The sequence below is a fragment of the Raphanus sativus genome, chromosome 5 (assembly GCF_000801105.2).
Source record: "Raphanus sativus cultivar WK10039 chromosome 5, ASM80110v3, whole genome shotgun sequence".
NCBI classification, from domain to species: Eukaryota; Viridiplantae; Streptophyta; class Magnoliopsida; order Brassicales; family Brassicaceae; genus Raphanus; species Raphanus sativus.
The window spans coordinates 29439477-29460164 of NC_079515.1; the positions used below are offsets into that span (position 1 = coordinate 29439477).

At 29.2% G+C, this 20688-nt stretch overlaps 3 protein-coding genes across 10 annotated transcripts; 2 read left to right on the plus strand and 1 right to left on the minus strand.

Moving 5' to 3' along the window:
- Positions 1 to 426: 426 nt before the first annotated feature.
- LOC108861194 (vascular-related unknown protein 2) lies at positions 427 to 1253 on the plus strand (the record flags this gene model as incomplete). Its single annotated transcript, XM_018635022.2, is given in 4 exon segments — positions 427 to 537; positions 540 to 618; positions 621 to 988; positions 1074 to 1253. Coding segments are annotated over 4 exon segments (738 nt in total), but the record flags the coding sequence as incomplete, so codon positions are not given.
- Positions 1254 to 2622: 1369 nt separating this feature from the next.
- Positions 2623 to 5722, plus strand: LOC108860114 (protein disulfide-isomerase 5-3). Of its 2 annotated transcripts, XM_018634023.2 has the most exons (15): positions 2623 to 2782; positions 2910 to 3000; positions 3114 to 3208; positions 3282 to 3339; positions 3517 to 3701; positions 3775 to 3832; positions 3935 to 3975; positions 4058 to 4132; positions 4208 to 4264; positions 4400 to 4466; positions 4565 to 4708; positions 4771 to 4992; positions 5066 to 5227; positions 5303 to 5380; positions 5483 to 5722. In XM_018634023.2, exons 1-15 carry the CDS (start codon positions 2742 to 2744, stop codon positions 5561 to 5563), a joined length of 1455 nt encoding a protein of 484 aa, XP_018489525.1. In that variant the 5' UTR covers positions 2623 to 2741; the 3' UTR covers positions 5564 to 5722. The 2 variants fall into 2 exon arrangements, with proteins under 2 accessions (XP_018489525.1, XP_056866327.1); XM_057010347.1 differs by having other exon boundaries at positions 4058 to 4264.
- A 10252-nt stretch (positions 5723 to 15974) lies between these two features.
- LOC108861378 (uncharacterized) lies at positions 15975 to 18165 on the minus strand. 7 transcript variants are annotated; one of them, XR_008946081.1, is made up of 6 exons: positions 17808 to 18165; positions 17483 to 17724; positions 17162 to 17272; positions 16977 to 17029; positions 16531 to 16875; positions 15975 to 16339 (listed from the first exon to the last, which is right to left on the minus strand). XR_008946081.1 is itself a non-coding variant. In XM_057010600.1 (5 exons), the coding sequence occupies exons 1-4, from the start codon at positions 17838 to 17840 to the stop codon at positions 17015 to 17017; spliced, it is 351 nt and encodes a 116-aa protein (XP_056866580.1). In that variant the 5' UTR covers positions 17841 to 18151; the 3' UTR covers positions 15975 to 16875; positions 16977 to 17014. The 7 variants fall into 7 exon arrangements, 1 of the variants encoding a protein (XP_056866580.1); XR_001950855.2 differs by having other exon boundaries at positions 16531 to 16629; positions 16777 to 16875; positions 17162 to 17724; positions 17808 to 18161; XR_001950854.2 differs by having other exon boundaries at positions 16531 to 16629; positions 16773 to 16875; positions 17162 to 17724; positions 17808 to 18160.
- Positions 18166 to 20688: the final 2523 nt, after the last annotated feature.

Below are 20688 nucleotides of genomic sequence, written 5' to 3' on the forward strand. Positions count from 1 at the left end.
AAGAAACCAAACTACGATCTATATATTTTTTAATATCTATATGTGACTTTTTTGCTTTTTGAATTCAAATTTATTTGTTAGCCTTTTTCCTTATATTATTATCTTTTTTGAATTTTTTTCCTTATATTATTTACGAACATGTAAATGCAAGCTGAAATGCAGATGAAAAATATTAAATTTTGTTTCTTTTTGTATCTATATTTTCAGTTTGTGCAAAATAGTAGTTGACAAAAGAATGCTTTCAAACTTTATAAAAAGGTATGTTAACATATAAATGCTTTTTTTAACAACGTTAACATATAAATGCAAGCACATATATTTGCCTCATTTAGATGGTGGTGTGAATCTTGCCACCCATTTTATCTTTGAATTGAAAAAAGTACATATCAAAGATCCAACACAAGTTGATATTGAAAAACAATAATACAATTCTAAAAACTAAATAAAAGAATTTTAAAAGCAGAAAATGACAAACGGACCAAAATGTGCCACACCTACACCTCCCATGATCTCCTTCTCTCTTTATCCTTTCGTATATAAATGAGACCCTGTCTCATAACAAAATCATTTGGCAACAAAAGTCTCAACTTACATACACATCTTTCTTTTGCATACCCCCAACACTTCAATGGAGAACTCCGTAAACGTTTGCGTGAGACAAAGAGTATTCTCTAATCATCAAGTCAGAACGATACACGAAGAAGAAGATCAAAAAGAGGAGAGTAGTTGGCTAATTTACTTTGAAGACATTGATCATGAAGATGAAATGGTCGAAGAAATGAGTCATACCTACGATAATGATTCGTCAATGATCTCAGACGCTGCATCTCCTGTCTACAACACAAAGATACATAATAACGTTGCTCGTCGAAAGGCTAATAGCATTACTACAAACCCTAAAAAGAGACGTATCATCCATCAACACGAAGAAGAAGGAGATGAAGACGAAGAAGAAGACACAGCCTCTTCTCCTTCGAATAAAACAAAGGTTAGATATATATGAGTGTATCTTAATTTGTTGAATTGGTCATTTCTTTTTGTTAAGTTTCTAACATTTTTTGGTGTTTATTCAGGGTTTTCATGTGTTGGATGGTGATGAAGATAACGTAAATGTTACATCCGAGGTAATGTTCAAGAAACATTGTGTTGCAGACACAGGATTGAACATAAATGAAGAATTCTTATCTGCAGAACTGAAGAAGAGAGGACTTTGTCTAGTTCCTTTATCAATGTTTTCTAATTTTATTGCTTGATGATTCTTTAAAAAAAAGGTTTTTAACTGTGAATCATTATTTTTATTCTTCTGATTATTTGATGTAAGATCTTTACTATATATTATTGACAAGTAAATATATAGAAAAATGGAATGCAGATTGCATATTTAACACTTTGGAAATGTCTAATCTATGATCATAAGTGAGACAGAGCTTATACTTTAGATCCATATTTTAGTTAAAATTCTGCTATATACACTGTTTAATTACTATAACCTGCATCTGAGAATACCAAGGGTTCTAAAATGATAAAATAGATGAGTTTCAGTTTCTTATTTTGTTTCTCAAAGATTCTCTAGAAACCTCAAAAAGATATCCAACGGCAACTGGTCCACGATCAGCTACCTATAATATCATAGCCAGTTGTAGTTGTTTTAGCATGGTTTGGGGCTAACTTAGTTGACAAGTAGGTTCCACGAGCTAGCTTATGTCTTACCATTTGATGTGAAACTTTTCCATGAGGATATCGTGGAAACAAAACAACACTATCACATATTATCAATATTTTGGTGTGATTTATTTTAATCTTTACATATGTAGACAGCTTATAAGACACAAACTTTATGGTGTGAAGATTAAGAAAGAACAAGTCAGTTTTGTAACTTGCTAATTTTATATCAATGCACCAAATTTTAGCAAAAAAAAAAAAAACTCAAGCAGCGTGGATGAGGAGATTCAGGGACAATGGTGATGAGTTTGAACATATATCTTTCCTTGTGTTGTGGCTTAGATACTTGGTGTCTCCATCTACACTTTTAGCATCTCTATGAAACTATTTTTCCAATCGTTGTTCACCTTTCAACTGGTACACAGATCGCTGTTGCTCCATGTTCTTGCCCACTTTGTATGCTGAGTTATGTCTCTTAAAAGACCACAATACAGATTTCACCAAATCGAAGACGAGATTGATGTAAGTGCCTTGTTTAAGTTGGTCCAAGTTTGGACATGGGAGAGATTAAGGGAACCACCGCCAAAGATTGGCTAATTATGATGACGTGAACCAAGGTTTTTGTACTAATTAACATCTCTGTCTCAGAAAATTATTTTTTTATACTTGGAAAGATTATTAAACTGCAGCGTTTTGTGAAAACCAAACACGGTGTCGTTTTACGTGGTCAGAGGTTAAAATTGTTTTTAATATTTTAAAAATTGTTTTTTAAAAATAAAATAAAGAGGTCAAAGTTCAAAGATCAAAACTGATTTACTTCGCTTCCATTTACTAGGATTAGATACCATAATTATAATTCTATGATATGATTCCTTTCTATTTTATTTAGGAAAGAGAACAAGAAAATATATATAAGCTTTAATGATGAAAAATCTTCATTCCGTTTAAAAAGAAAGAAAAGATAACATTTGAGTTTAGTTTAAGAGGGATCATACAAAAACAAACAGGTGAAGAGATACAGAGAGAGCTCATTGTGGAGATCTCCTTCTGTTTAATTTCTTTTCTTGTTTCTCGCAGCCATGGTTTCCACCACCAAGATCAAGTCCGTTGATTTCTACAGGTAAACTCTCTCTTGCATTTCAATTTGATTCACATGCATAAAGTCTCGACCGTTACTGCTGTATATTTGGATAATTACTCTGACAATTGTAAACTTGTGCTGAATGTGATTTTGTGTTGATCTTCAGGAAAATTCCAAGAGATTTGACAGAGGCATCTCTCTCTGGTGCTGGACTATCCATTATAGCTGCCCTTGCTATGGTCTTCTTGTTTGGAATGGTAAAAAAAAAAGAAGAGAAGCCCTCTTTGCCTTGTTTTCATCTTCACAAAGGACTATCATATGCTTCTAGCATTGTCCATTGATTCTAGCTAATGATGGTTTTAACTTGCAGGAGTTGAGTACTTATTTGGCAGTTACCACTAATACATCTGTTATAGTTGACAAGAGCTCTGATGGGGACCTCTTACGCATCGATTTCAACGTCAGGTAGAATGACACAACAACCAACATGCATGCCATTTTATCAGTTTTTTGATAATTTTTTTTTTCTCTTTTGTAGCTTTCCTTCACTCTCATGTGAATTTGCATCGGTTGATGTCCGCGACGTGTTAGGAACCGTAAGTTTCTGTTTCCACGTCTCAGTCTTTGTCTGATTACGGTTGTGTGTACTATGTAATGAAAGGAAATAAACATTATAGAGAATGGTTCTTGGATTGTATGTTAGATTGTGCAACGACATTGGTTATGTTGTATAACCTATGGTTAACATTTGTTAGTAAATTGTTTTTTTTCAGAACAGGTTGAATCTGACGAAAACGATTAGGAAAGTTCCTATTGATCCGCATTTAAGAGCCACTGGTGCAGAAGTCCACTCCAACACTGGTTTAGATCTCATCAACCATGGAGACGAAGATCATGGAGACAATACTTATGATGCTATACCGTTAACTGATGCTACCTTTGACAAGTTTTCACATCAGTAAGTTGGAAACTTCTTCTATTTTGTGTATACTATTAGTTTTAACAACTGAAATGGAACTTTCTTTATGCAGTTTTCAGATTTTGGTTGTTAATTTCTATGCGCCATGGTGCCACTGGAGTAAACGCTTGGTAATGTTGATCTTGTTACCTATGTTAGCTCAATAAAAAATATGTCCAGTGCTTGGTTAGTCGTTTACTGTGTTTCTTTATCTCTGCCTAAAAAAAAATCAGAAACCATCTTGGGAGAAAGCATCTGAAATAACAAGAGAGAGGTCTGTAGTTTTTGTTACTAAACCTTGAAGAATCATCAAGTCATGCTTTTGTTCTGATGATTTTTCTCTTTGGAATTGCTAGATATGATCCTGAAACTGATGGGCGTGTTCTTCTAGGAAGCGTTGATTGCACCGAAGAATCTGAACTATGCAAGAGGTATCTCTACCAAGTTTTGATGTTTTTTCTCACCTCTTTCTTGTTGAAGTTTAATATATCAAATGAAATCTTCAGGAACCATATACAAGGCTACCCATCTATCAGGATTTTCCGCAAAGGCAGTGATCTTAAGTGAGCAAATTATCTTCTTCATGTCATCTACATAAAGCCATTTATGATGTTTCATGTTGTCTACTTAAACGCCTCCACATCATCTTTGGTGATCAATTGTTTTGATAAGGGTTACAATTAAATCTTCTTATACAGGGAGGACCATGGGCACCATGAACATGAATCTTACCATGGAGATAGGGACACAGAGAGCATACTCAAGGTAATACTAATCTAAATTAGATTCAACCATTAGGATATATGAGTATATGATTACACCAGTTTGTCCATTTAAATATACTATGATTTTGTTTCATACAGATGGTGGAAGAGCTGCTCAAACCTATCAAAAAGGAGGACCACAAGTTAGCTTTAGATGGCAAAATTGATAATGTGATTTCAAGTATTAAGAAGGCACCAGTTAGTGGTGGTTGTAGAATCATAGGCTATGTGCGAGCCAAGAAGGTAAAAAGTGAAGTTATCAATGTTCTGTTTGTTATCTTCTGATTGTACTATTTTGTTTCCAGGTTCCGGGCGAAATCATCATCTCAGCTCGTTCACGAGCTCATTCATTCGATGCTTCTCAAATGAACATGACTCATTATGTTTCCCATCTCTCGTTTGGTAAACTGATCTCAGAAAGGTTGCTGACTGATATGAAACGGCTAATGCCTTATTTTGGTCTAAGCCATGACAGGCTTAATGGAAAATGGTTCGTAAATGAAGGAAAGTTTGCTGCTAATGTTACTGTAAGTCTCACAATTTTTTTTATTTTTACTTTCCTAGTCGTGGTTACTCTTTTGAACGTGTGAGAAAATACAGATCGAACACTATCTTCAAGTAGTCAAAACAGAGGTCGTTTCAAGAAGATTCGGTCAAGAACACTCAGTGATTGAGGAGTATGAGTATACGGCTCATAGCAGTGTGGCTCATGGTTACTATTACCCTGTTGCAAAGTTTCACTTTGACCTCTCTCCTATGCAGGTTTGTTTCCACATCTTATTGTCAATGCATAACTCTCCTCTTTTAAACCTTCTCTTTTTTTTTTTTTTTTGGCAGGTGTTAATAAGCGAGAACCCAAAGTCATTCTCACACTTCATCACAAATGTTTGCGCCATCATAGGTGGTGTTTTCACGGTATAGTGTTTTTTTTTTTGTTCATTCTCTCACAGTCTTAACTTTGTTTCATTTGCTTATGTACTCCATGGTGATGGTATGACTCTTCTTGTTGAATCTCAGGTGGCGGGGATACTAGATTCGATATTTCAAAGCACAGTCAGGCTGGTGAAGAAGAAGGTGGAGCTGGGGAAGAACATTTGATCTGGAGTGAGTGAGGTGGTTAGATGTTAGTACTTTTCAGTTTTCTTGTAATACTTTAAAAACCATGGAAAAAAACCCTCAGTTCTTACATACCTTGTAGGCTATGTTTGTTTTGGAATATCAGTTTCAGAGAATAAGGGAATACTGTTGGTTGTAACATCTTTTATTTGTTCTTGATTCTTGAATTATTATTTTTCCCCATGTGTTTCTTTCTCATTTATACTAGCGGATTAGAGAAAAAGAAACGATAAACACATATAGACACTAATTTGCCAGCTTAGCTGGACAGAGAAAGAAACAGAGTAACAGTGAGAAGGAGAGGGCGAAACAGAGGAACAATAAGGAGGCAAATATGCATTTCCAGAGTTATTTCAAAGGTTCCTGTGTAAGGTGGAGATGGTGAGTATTCTACTGAAGGTTTGTTGTGTTGTTGTTGCTTCTATCAGCCATGACAATGATTACAAGCTTCTTGTTCCTGACCATAGTATTTGTTTCACTGATGAAATAGTATGACAAAGACTGAGTCTTTACTGCATGACCATAAGCAGAGAGTCGCTGATTTGAAATCTTCTTAGCACTTTCCATTCATTGTATAGTTGGTGATAGGAGGGAACAGTCCAAGCCTTTGATTCTCCTACCACAGACTCTGTCACACAGACAGTGTGGAAGACACACAATGACACAAGAGCGCCAAACTTGGTGAAGCATCTTTGTTCTGTTTAGGTTTCCCAATCTCTTTGAGAGTTGCATGTATGTATGTGTGTTTAGGCATAGATGGTGAAAGACAAGAGAGTTTATACAAAACGTGAGGCTTTAAAGCAACCTTTGTTCAGATTCTCTTAACTCCTTTTTGGTTTCTTGAGAACAAAAGCAAAGAAAAGCGTAAGTGTTTGGAATCTCTAGGTGACTTCGCTTATCGTGACTATTTTGTTTCTTTACCTTCATCATCATTCACCATAAATGGTTTATGGATTTACCAGAAAACATACACTCAGTTTCTTTTACAGACATCATATCACAAAGCTCTTCAAATCGGAACAACGAATCTTGTCATGTTAGTACAGCAAACAGTCCATAATCATTGCAAGAGCTAAACAAGGTACATGATATAACTCCAAGTGGTTCATCAGGAGCTAAACATTCATAGTGGTTCATCATGAGCTAAACATTCATCTTGGAAAAGGATACTTGATGAAAGACTATTTCCTAAACGTCAAATGAGAGGATTTAGGAAATATTTACCTTAGAGCAACCCTATTGGCAAATTTTTCAAATAAGAGTTCTTAACTAGTTAATATCTAACTAGGTGGATGCCCGCAATTTCGTGGATTTTAATGTTTTATGATAATATATTTATTATAGTTTGTCAAAAGATATTTTTTCATCATAAAAAATTGTATATGTGTTTACTGTTAAATATTTTTAAAGAATAATTATTTCTGAAAAAGATGATTATGACTATTTTAAATATCTGTTGATATTTTGTATTTAATTTTTCTACTAAAATTAGTTATATATAATATTCATAATTCATTTTAATAAAAATGAGTTTTGAATTTATGTAGTACTGAAACATTTGATTTTAAAATAATTTGTAGCTAAAGTCATATGTCTTTATTAAGATTAAAAGATAAAACAATATGATTGTTACACATTCTCTACATATTCATATCCAACTACATAGGAATATAAAACTACTATATCAATTCTATAAATTACTTTTGAAATATATTATATAGTTTATAAATACTTGAGTAATAAATTGATTTTATGAGCATTATATATATTTTATATAAATCACATATTTAATTACAATAAATTATTTTATGCAATATATTTATATTGTTTGGATACTGATAAAAATTGGTTCTAGAAGTGATTTTATTACTCATAAAATAAATAAAAAATAGAAAATCTATTAACGAATCAAATTATAATACTTTTTCTAAAACTCAAGACACCTAAGAAAATATTAGTTAAGTGAGTTCTCATTTAATATAAAATAAATTTTCAAAATTCATTTTATAAATTGATATACAAGCTTCTATGAATTACTTAGAACCTCTTATAATAATTTAAAACATCTTATAAGCCAATATAAATAATTTTATAAATGTATTTATTATTTTATAAATGATTTATAAAGCATGCATGGAATTTATTAGACATTAATAGTTATTATGATACTTTATATACAAATATAAGGCTTTTTATACGAATATAAAATCATTATACAAATTATAAATATTTTTATTATTTTATGTAATTTATAAATATATAAAAATTTGATCACATTATTACTCTTTCATAGTTTCAATAATTAGTTACCATAAATAATTATTTCTAATATTATGTAGATTATTTGGAAAGTGGTAATTGAATTATCCTTTCTTTTTAGATATAATTATAATAAAAAATTATAATAATCAGTCAATCAAATTATAACAATTTGAAGAGTTCATTTATGATCGACAAGTAATAAAAATCACTTATGTGACTTCTCAATCAATATATAGTAGGATTTATATTTTATAAATAATTTATAACATTTTATAAATTAGTTTAAAATTCTGATAAATTTATTCTGTAAACAACGATAAGTAATTTAAAAATAATATTAATAAACATGTTTGGATTTTGTAATATTTAAAATAGTTATTATATAATTATATTCGAATACAATTCATCAAGTAGAGTATAAAACTATTATAATTATCTTAAATAAAAATTCGTTCATTATATTTTATAGTTTATAAATATTAAAAGTAATAAATAAAACATTATTAATATTTATATAATTTCGAGATTAGTTGCCATAAATTGTTATTTGTAATATTCTTTAGATTATATGGCAAATGATGTTAAATGATTTTAGACTTACCTTAAATTTTAGATCTAATTTAAATAAATAAAAATTAAAAACAATAGAACAATCAAATTATAATAATTTCTTGAAACTTCACTTATGAGCGATACGTCACTTCTCGCAAGGAAAGACTCCGGGAATTGGATTAATATCCACAGATATTTTGCCAATAAGACCAGATTAAATTCATGAATAAGTCTAAAAACCGATCTTCCTTCATTTTTGGACTTCAAAGTTCTTTCCATTTCACCTAGTACATCTCTCTCTTAGGTGAATTCTACCTTCACTAGAATAACGTTTACCAGATTTTCACAAATCTTCAAAGAGAGAAAAAAGCTCGACATTATGTACGTACGAAATGCTAATGCTATAGCTTTAATAAGATAGATTTTCTTTCCAACCCGTGAAAGCCAACGGCCTGATCAACCATTAATTTTATGGTTAAGTTTATCTTTCAGAAATGTAAATAGCCTGCATTTTTACACATTTATATTCTCTAGAATTCCCAGATACAATCATATTCCCCCTTCATTATCAATAGCCAAAGAGAAGTGATGACTTCTAAAAATTTATGCATTGACCAGATATTTTCCCATAAACCTTTATTGCTTTCGTAAATTTGATATACTAAGTTATATCTATAATATAAATCTATTATATTTATTATGTAAAATATAGTATTACTTTATATTTATTACATCTATATATATGATTAAATTATATATAAGAGCAACTTTATCACTTGAGGGTTCTAAATTGGGTTCTATTCCAATAAAATTAGTAATTTACTAAATCTTATTTTTAAAACAAATCAAAATGCTTAATAAGAAGTAAATTTATCTATATGCTAACATACTTGCATGGAATTTTTAAAGAATATCTAAAAGAGTCTGATATAAAAACTTCTTTGTATCTCTCTCCTAACTCTCTAACTTTTCCCCCTTAAATAATCGAGATAATCTATGGGTAAAAATATATTTGATTCGTATATAATTTACTGATGTGACTTTTTATAGTAGCAAACATAAAAAGTGTCTATTTCAACCTAAACTTTAAACGTAGTGCTTATTCCTTTCCAAATTTTGTAATAGTGCATATTACATATCGAATTACATAAAAAACTCAAAATATTACATGAGTTTTAAACGTTGTTTCATTTTTTCCCAAACTTTATAGTAGGGCATATTTTATATTGAACTAAAAAGACAAAAATACTACATGAACTCTCAAAAATTGTGTTTATATATATATTGACCGTTAAAGTTGTTATTCAACCATTAATTTATCAAACAAACAACGTTGTTTTTGATAAATTTTGTACAAAAAATACTATATAAAATCGTGTTTATATATATATTGACCATCAAAATATTAGTCATCCTTTAATTTGTCAAAACAACATCAATTTGGATAAATTTCTGTAAACTTAAAAATTATTTTTTTGGAAGGATTGAAGTCTCATACTTGTGGACAAGTAAGAGTATATTAACTGTTAGACCAAAATAACTTTTGTGTATAAATTTGTAAACATTAATTAATATCTTTGATGGTCAGCAAATATAAACACGTTTTGAGAGTACATATAATATTTATCAAAAATAAAGTCATTTTGATAAATTAATGATTGTCAAATACATTTGAGGGTCATTATATATATGAGCACGATTTGATAATTTATATAGTATTTTTGTATTTTCTTGTTTAGTTTCAATATGAAATATGCACTACTATAAAATTTGGAGAAAGAACACAACACATAAAGTTCATGTAGTATTTATCAAAAACAATGTCATTTTGATAAATAAATTATTAAATAACACATTTGAGGGTCAATATATAAACACGATTTTGAGAATTTATGTAATATTTTTTGATTTTTTGTTTAGTTCGATATGAAATATGCTCTACAATTAATTTGGGAAGGAAAAGACACAAAGTTTAAAATTCATTTAGTACGTTTAAGTTTTTATGTAATTCGGTATGGATACACACTACTACAAAGTTCAGAAAAAAGTAGATAAGATAGGTAAAGTTCAGGTTGAAATAGTCATTTTTCCCATAGTAGATTCATAAATTAGTTAACATACATTAGGGAAGAGTTAATTTAACTATATAAAATTCTGTATTTATTAAAACGCTTAATTATTACCATTTACAAGAATAATCAGCGGTTATAAACTTTTTTTTAACAACCAGCGGTCATAAACATATATATATTTAAATTACAGTTAATGTAATTAATACATATCATATTCTTATCAAGAAATCAAAATAAATCAGTTTTTTTTTTATTTAAGCATATACGCAAATAATATACATGCACTACAAAAAAAAGATGTTTTAACATCATTTATTTTTAATATTTGCATTACTTATAAATGATGTAATATAATTTTGCATCACTTTTAAGTGACTCTGAAAGTGGTGATGCAAATAATTAACATCATTTTATTAGTAACTGATACAAAAATATGAAATATTTACATCAATTATTATAAATGATATCAATATGTATCAGTTCTAAAAATGATATTAAGATATACATCGGTTTGCAAAATGATGTTATTTTCGTTTCAATTAAAATAACTGATGTTAAGTTTTATATTTTTATTAATAAATAGACCAAATTTAATATAAATTTTCGAAATTAATTTTATTAATTATAAATTTTTAACCATCGAATTATATATTGAAATATGTCATTAAATAAACTAAATAAATTAAATAAATTAAGTAAATATTTTTCTATAAACAACTTATTATTATTATTTCCATTGACTAATAATCTGAAGAACATGGCGAAAAAAGAGGTACAAAATAAAAGAATATAAACTCAGAGAAAAACTGTAACAAAAATGAATTCTTCTTCATATTCATCTTCAATCCTTATTGCTGGTGTAAAACTGAGTTGATTCAGTACGTTAAGAGATTCACCGAAGCATTCTCCTTCAGCAGCATTTCCTAGAAACTTGTATTCCTTAAGATTTGCAGAAGATTCTTCATTTGTCATTGAAGAAATCGAAACCTAATATAAAAAGTTCTTAAACCATAAATAGAAGAAAATAAATATAGTTTCAAAAAAGACTTAGAAGCAAAACAAAAGAAAATCATTACCTTTCCAGAAATTTTCAACAGGTTCGTGAGGTAGGAGTTCCTAGTTTCCTTTCACATCCTGCATAAAAGAAAAACAATCATCCTCATCACGATTTATAAAAGAAAAGCTGAATACCTTTTGATTATTTTTATAAATCAAATAGACTAGAACAATAAATTTCAAAACTGATAAAAGTTTTAAAAGTGAGAGGCAGAGGAACGGATGAATGAGACTATGATCAGAACTCATTAGATCTTGACAGAAAAATAATAAGTTTTTGTAGTTAGGATGAAACAGTTATAGTCTTATAGAAGATCATGGGCTAATTAAACTACAACCATAAAAAAAAATTAAAGCAGAAAATATAGTAACTGCATCTCGTAAATCAAGCTATAATTTTTAAAGGTTTTATTGAAAACAAATGTTTAAATGAGCCAGTTTTTAAGAGTAACATCATTTTACTAAATTGATGATAATGTAAATTATAGTTATATATTTTTGTATCAATTTATTACTGATGCAAGATTATTATCATTTTAAAAACTGATGTTAACCAAAAAAAGCTAATGTATCAGTTATCTAAATGATATAAAATTATTTAATAGTATCAATTTTGTAAAAGTGATACAAATTGATAAAAGTTATATCATTTAATTAAACTGGTGTTAATTTAATTAATAATAACATCAATTATCATAACTGATCTCTTAAATTGTTTATATTTGTATTCATTTCTAAATAAGTAATTTAAAATAAAATCATTTATTTTGTGATACAAGTTAAGTGATGTAATTCACTGTTTTTTTTTGTAGTGATGATATCATCAGTTACATTACATCATACAATTTGATCAAAAAAAAAAAAAAACATTACATCATACAATTTTTTGTTTCTTAAATTACACATATGGAGCTTATGTGTTTTTTCTTGAGACTTTATGTGTTTTCTTTTTGAAGTTTGGTTTAATTTAAACTTGCTTTCGATTCAAATATTCGTACTTTTATAACTAAGCTTTAATTGAGGATAAATCAGTTCGATATAATTCAGTTCAGAAAAAAATTGGGCCTGATTCCATTTTAATTTTCTTTTATAAAGGGTTTTCCATTTTTTTTTTTACAATTTGCTTTTGATCTAATAGATAATTCCCCTCGTAAACCCCACATTTGGCCAAAATGAGGTAAAATCTCATATATATATATATATACATATATATATACATACATATATAAATATATCATATATATATGTGTGTGTAAAAGGATCTGCAAAAGAAATTAATTGGATTCTGTTACAAAAAAAAAAGAAATTAATTGGATGTGCGTTGAGACTTAGCAATGATTTTTTCTTTTGGAACATTGATACTTAGCAATGATAGCATAACTTTTCTCACTACGGACGATCCATCTTTATTTAAGCAAATCTAAAACGTTTATAAGCATGTCGACAAGGGAAACAAAACATAACGCCGAAATAAAATAAAAATCTTATTGATTGATTGATTATAACATTTTCTGAAAAGGAAGAAACAATAGTATAATGATTATATAACGATTGGGATAAGTGAGAAATGAGTGAGAGTGAGAGTGAGAGTGAGAGTGAGAAAAACAAAAGGTTCTAAAGATAAGACAGCGAAAGAGGAGGCCATAAGTAGTTGAATGGGCTCATTTTATTGTTGTTATCAATACTAGATCATTTTCCGCGCTACGCGCGGATAGTTACTTTTAAAATTTTACAACTATTTTTTTGTGTGAATATGAAATATTTCAGAATTTTCATCTGTATATAAATTGTGTAGGATGTAGGATATAATATATGAGAAGAGACATACTCTGTTTTTTGTTGTTTAAATGTTGTATATAATTTTTCTCCATATTTTTGTAATAGAATTATTTTAATTAGTTTATTAGATTACCAAAACTGAGTTTAGAATTCAAAGACAATTCAGATGCTCAGAAAGTTGTTCTTAGTAGTGTTTTTCTAGATTATTTTCTTATAAAGTGTAGATGGGAGATGTAGCTCTAACTTACACATTGAAATTGACTCTTATATTTCCTAAGAGTTTGAAAGTGGTATTGACAATAGTTTTGAAGTGTGATTTCTTCTGTTTTTTTTATGAACTTCTTTAATTGGATCAACTTGAATCTTCAACACTGTCTTTTTCTACTAAGTTTAGTGTTTTTATGATCATGGTTAATTATGTTGTAAATTAAATTGTGTTACTGCTGTTTAACCGAGTAATAATTTTTCCAAAAAATTGTTAAGAAAAATAATTTAGAAATAATTAAACATAAAAGCAATGTTTGTTGATTTTTCATAAAATTTTGGGTTAATGATTGTTATCATAACCACATGATAAGTTGATTAAACTTTCATTAGAAAACGATTAATATGTGTGTTATTTATATGTTTCGACTCTATTTGTAAGGTTAAATATGTTTTAGCAGAAATTAAACAACAATGTTTATATGTTTAAATCACTTAAATTAAAGCATTTTTCAATGTAACATATTATTCAGGCTAAAAAATGTAAATAATAACTCAATTATATGATAATCAAATATGTTTTAAAATTTTCAATTATTATGAGTTTTGACCTTGTAGTCCATTATTCATATTATTTTGATTACCGTTAACCGATTTACACCATAAACAACTAATTCTATTTAGAGAATTTTATTGGCAGTGGAATATTTTGTTTTTATTTGTTCCAAATGTGATGAAGTAATTATATTATTTTAAAAGGATTTACTTGTTGGATAACTACATTATCATTATTTGATTTTTGTTAAGCTTTGTTGCGGCAAACCTAGATCATACAATTTTATTCAACGGTTGTGATATTAAAATAAATAAAAATTACTGCTTCTGTTTTGTTATGTAAGTAGTTCTAGCAAAAATAGTTTGTTTCACAATATAAGTAGTTTACATATTTCAATGTATCTTTTTCATTTATTGGATATTGTGTGACCAATGAAATAATGTTATGTTTTTTATAATTGGTTGAATTCATTGATTATATTATATATTTTTTTTAAATAACCACTTTCTTAATATTCGTGCTTTTAGGCAAAACTACTTACATATTGAAACGGAGAGAGTATTAATTATGTAGGATGATACATATTTGAATTTTTATTTTTGTATTAAATTTTTATATGTAAGAAAAAAATTATAAATAATATAAATATTATACATCTTCAAATTGTATTTTGTATATAATTTTATATATTAATATATATTATACTGAATTATATGATTGAACAGTATGTTAGTCTCATAAGGCGAATTGTCTTTTCTTTTGTATTGTTAAGTTATCTAATATACTAATATATTGTTGTTCAAAAAAAAAGTTTTCTAATATACTACATTTCTGCAAACTTGCTTTAATGAATATACACATATTGAATTCAAATTTAGCTGGTCCCTTTTCTTTAATTTTAGTGACCTTTACAGAAAATATTAATTGCACTTCATCTTCCAACTTAAAAAAAAAGAGTGATGTTTTTGCAATTTCATTTACATTTCACGATAACACAACAATTATAATTTGTCAAGCGACATAAAGAAAAACTGCAAGACTTACAACAATTATTAAACAAAATCTAGAAAAGATATTTTATATGTTTTACATATTATTTGAATTTTAATAACTACTTGGTTCATCGATTTTTGTGTTACATATATATGGCAGTTGAATATATCTTATATACTACTCCCTCTGTTTTTTAAAGATCCATATTCTAGGAAAAAAATTTGTTTTAAAAAGATAGATTTTTTACTTTTTCAATGTATTATTTAATGAAAATCTGTTAATTTTAAGAAAATTAATTGTGTTTATTGGATTTTTAATGGTTAAAAGTTATGGAAAATTGTTATTCACAAAAATCAATGCATTTTTAATGTGATTTCTTAATATATGTGAAAAGTCTAGAATATGTATCTTTAAAAAACAGAGGGAATATTTATGAACATTTAATCTGAAAGAGATACACATAAAATTGGAAAACTCACCTCGGAGTTTACTATTAAGTTGGCTATAGTTAATGATCTTGAAAATCCTTGCGGTCTTTAGTATTATTACATTTTTCATAATATGATATTATTACTAATGTAATCTGGAAACATTTAGATTACACGTATATTGATTGACAAAAAAAAAAAAGATTGACAAAGTAATCTTGTCTTTTAATTTAACAGATTTGTAAAGTTCTTTCTTACTTTTAAGCAAAAAATGCTTTATTACTTCTCAATAAAAACCACGCATGTCCTTGTTAAAATAAAGCTCATGGTTATTTTTTTGCTAAGAAGCTCATGGTTAGTGTTTGTGCAGTGTATTCATATAGACCATGGAAATGTGAATACAGTTCAAGCGAAAATCTAGGAGATACCTTAATACTAAACGGACAAATCCCACTTAAATGCAGCTTGCCGCATGATTGTGCAAATGAAAAGAAACAACTAATTCTTCATTTTAAGAAACATTTGGTGCCCAAAGTGGAGCGATGGTAGCTCAAGTTCGAGACTGAAGTGGAGTAAAACACTGGAACTTGAAAGAGTATAATAGTTATCAAATATTAAGAAACGCAAAAAAAGAAGAAAAAAACAATGATCAACTATTTACAAAGCATGTGTTTTCCTCCTGATTGCCCTCTCCTGCCATTTCCACGAAATTCCACGAAAAAGAAACCATTCTTAGCGATATCTCCGAGCACTCTTGTTAATATTTCCAACAGGCATGCTCCGAACCACACTGACCCACCATTGTGCGCCTCCACGCAAGTAATGCACCGCAAGCTCCTTGAACTCGGTTGGACACCTGATTGATTAAAAAAAATTCTTCAGTTTCCCCCAAACATCTGCTTGTATCAGGTCAATCCCACAAGTAAAAATCTCCATCCCTAAGTCCCTCATAAGTCTTCCAATATGAGAGCTGTCTTGGTGCTGGCATCCCCGTTTACATAAGTCGCACATACTCACGACTTCAGAGATAAAGTGGTGTTAACATACCTTTCTTTGAAGGTGGTTGAGGGACTCGTACATTGATTATGCACCAATGAGTCAAAATTGTATTCATTCATATGAGACAAACACTAAACCATGCATGACCTATAACCATAGTTTTAAAGATAAATAAGAATCTTTCCAAATCACTTACAATAGTTAGGCATATATTTATATCTGCACAAACTCAAACAATTTAAAAGAGATGTGTGCGTCTGAGTATGCGTCCATAAGGAAGATATACATACATACTTTTCTGGAGCAAAGATGTTTAAGAGAAGTGTCCAGCTGTTACTCGAGAGTCTGGAGTTCACTTATGCAATTGATTCTAAATATTTTCCCACATAATGCCTGCAATGAATCCATATCATCATCACTTTTGTTAATCCCCAATGTTAAGTAAAAAAATTGAACCTTATATATACATGTTCATCACGAAAATGTATCAGTACCTTTGGTATCCAAAAGATCAACCCTAGCCTTAAGCCTGCTATGTTCCATTGACCTGTTCGTTTGTGTATACACAATTTATTCTCAGTTTGTAAGCCAGTTTTGTAATAGATATTGTACATAAATATATGTTTGACAGAGCTTTGGAGACAGTAAACATACATTGTGGGAATATGGAGCCTTTTACCTGTTTCTCGGCGTATGAGTGCCTCTCGTAGCGTTTTAGAGACATGGAAAACAGTCCTTTGCCTGATTCATCTTGTTCATGTAAACATAAGCCGTTTTCAATGGAGATCACCTATAAAAGTAACAAAGCAGTAGGCAAAATATAGAACTTACAACGTAAACTAAACAAAAAGTTTAGTTCTAGTTCTACGTTGTCTTGGTGTTTATTCGATATGCTAATTTGCTACCAATGTTTCTTAAACCAAATTGTAAACAACGATAGTGGTTTTGAAAATTAATAAAGTGAAATTAGAAAAGAAGCTCAATAATATGCATCAAATACATGGCAGATAAGCTGAAGACTGTTTCAGAGACCACAGTTGGACTCAAAACCTTCATGTAAGTAGAATCTGAACCGGTCGGCGTTGATAGGTATTCAAGATGGAAGAGGACAGAGCTGTGCGAGAAACAAATGGTTACACGCAGATCAGCAACTCGATAGATCTCTTTCGGCTTCGTAGCGAATAAATTCTTGAGGCTGTAAGTGGATCCTGGTTTGAGTTGAGGCTGGTAGATCACAGTGCCCTGTCGGAAACAAAATCAGTAAGATGTAAGGAAGTTTGAGTGAGAATCCACATGAAGGAAATTGCAGAGGAAATCAATCATACCCTGGTTCGTCGAGGATGAGCAGCTCCCACCATTGGCAGTGTTTCTGGCCTCCCAGAAATAGATCAAACTAAAGCGTAATCCCGACTCCGATAGCCTTGGTGATATGTCGACAAAATATATAGTGCAGCACGAGACTTGTCGGAGGTTTGAATCAATTTCATAGCCATCGATTGTTATCATTGTATGGATGTTGTAGAGAGCCTTTGACGAAGTGGTTTATATAGGAGTAGAAAGAGAGGGAGTTGGAAGGAAAGAATAGCTCATTAAGAGAAAACTAAAGAACAGGAATGAATGAACGGTGAAACGCAGATAGTCGAAACGACGCAGAGGAAAAGGAAGAATCAGAGAAGACGGCTTATTTTTTAAATGGGCCAGACGACATTATTTTAGTTAACGGTATACGAAGAAGTATGGACTTGATATGGGTTATAGTCAAAAAATTTAAGAACACACAATGGCCCATGACCAAACTTATTCGATTAAATCTTACATGACATGGCGAAACAAAGCCTTCTGATAGGCTGATTTTTTTAATTGACGTGGACACTCTCCCTGGCCTTCTTATTCACCTTTTAGTATAGTTTTGATAATATAATGTCGATGAAACGACCTTTACACGTGTCAATGTAAAACCGGTGCCGACATCTACATCCCATGGCCATACCATATATTAAATCGTTGTTACTCGTGACTAATAATAATGCTGGTTTCTAGATTTGGTCAAGTCAATTTAAATTCAGTTCAATCCGATTCACTTGATTACTACAATACATCGTCGACATTGAGGATTTAATTTCATGAGTCATGAGTCTTCTTATGACTTTTAAGTACTGTTGTTATACATATCTTACTGCCATATGAATCACGTTTTTCACACCCAATACGAACATATTCTTTTCAAAAAAGTAAGTTCTAAATGTAGTAGTTGATAAGCTACAATTGAGTTATCGTGGTTCTGTTGTTTGAATTCAGTTTCGTACTAGCATAAATTTTTTAATCTGATTATTGTTCTCTTAGAATATTTATATTTTTAGATGTTTAGCTTTTAGTTAATTCAGGCTATTTATCTTGCTTGTGTTTTGCATTTCAAGTTTGTGCAACATCATTTAACAAAGATAATAAAATACAGCCCATTAAAATTTTAAGAAATTTTGTTTGTTTTATCATAAAGATATTGAAAGCCCCATCAAATAAGGATATCGATCTAAACAATATCTCTTTTATAGAAGATATATTATAAAGATATTTGTTATCAATTACTGGGTGAATTCAATTGGAAGTTTGAGATGGGTTGTATCAAAAGAAAAATTCACCAATATTGAAACAAAAAGTTTAAAAAAACTAGTGTACTTTTGTTATTCGATAAAGTACATTAAAATCTAATATTATTGCAAAATTAAGTTGTTAATTTATGAAGTTTGTAGTAATTTTAAAATGTTTTAACAAAAACAAAAAAATGTTTAAACTCTAATTAAATCTCAGAATATAGATGAGATATAAACTCTAATTCCAACGTAAAAATATTCAAGTATGTTAAACTATACAGTAACTAAATCTGTAAAGTATCTATATCTTTTTGAGTCTTTTTATTTTTTGGCATCAATCTATATCTTTTTGAGTCATATGACAATTTTTTGAAGTAAGATCTAGAACAGTAAAATGTCACTTGTTGGGTGTTTTGACGCACATGAAGTTTATAATAATTTCCAAAAAACTTTTGTACTCTTTCGAAGAAAATAAGAGTTTCGATATCAAAATTTGGTAATTCTTGGTGCCCAATGCTTTTGTTTGCTATATATAAGAAAATTGGTGAACCATGGAGGCGTTCAATTCATAAAAATTGGTGAAACATGGAGGCCTTCAATTCATTATAATATTTTTTTAGAAAATGAGGTGTTTTTTATTTCTAACAATTTTTAGATGAATTTGTAAAAGTTATTATTTTAATCAAAATTTGGTATCCACTTGTACCAAAATAATTAAATTAAAAAAATATTAGAATAATATTTTGATTAAAATAATAATATTTTTTCGTGGTCTAAACCGAAGTTTGTTTAAAATAAAATATAAACTAAATTCGGTTTGAATTAGCTTTTATACCAGTTCTTATTTTGCCAAGCAAACCGCTGTCGAATTGAGTAAACGAGTGGAAGTAGTGTATCTGACTTTTCTTTTTTTTTTTTCCTTTCTAAATTTGTTTTCATTTAATTTTGGGTCGCTAGTTGAAAATAGGAAAAAGATTCTAAATATATAGCCCTCCAAATTTCAAGCAACCACTTGTCGACATGAGAGACAACAAGGACGTCTAAAATTATATTATTTGTAGGCCAGGTTCAAAGAATATTAACGATACATTTAAAACTACAGTATAACCTTTATAAATTAATAATCTATAAATTAATAATCTCTATAAATTAATAAAAAATTATAGTTTTGGTGTATTCCAAACATTATTAATTTATAGAGGTTTCACTGTATAATGAAACAGTTTAAAAAAACTAATAGTCTTATTTATATATGTTTAATGTTTTTTGAATTATAAACTATAAGTATATCTAAATTTTGAAGTTTTATATTATAATTTATTTATAAACTTTTGGAAAAAATTTAAAATTTTTATTTTTGCATTTGGATCATGTTTTACTGCTCCATTGGCACATACTATTAGGCGGTCATTTAGACAACTTTTTGAAAGCTTGTATCATTTGTATATATTTTCCTACATATGATATTGATTGATAAACAACAAATATATTTACAAGAAAAACAAAAACAAAAACAAAAATTCTTGAAAATATTTTTGGGTATGAACTCTTCATTTATACTATGCGCAGGGTGGGCTTATATAATAAAAATTAAAAATATATAGTATTAACAAAT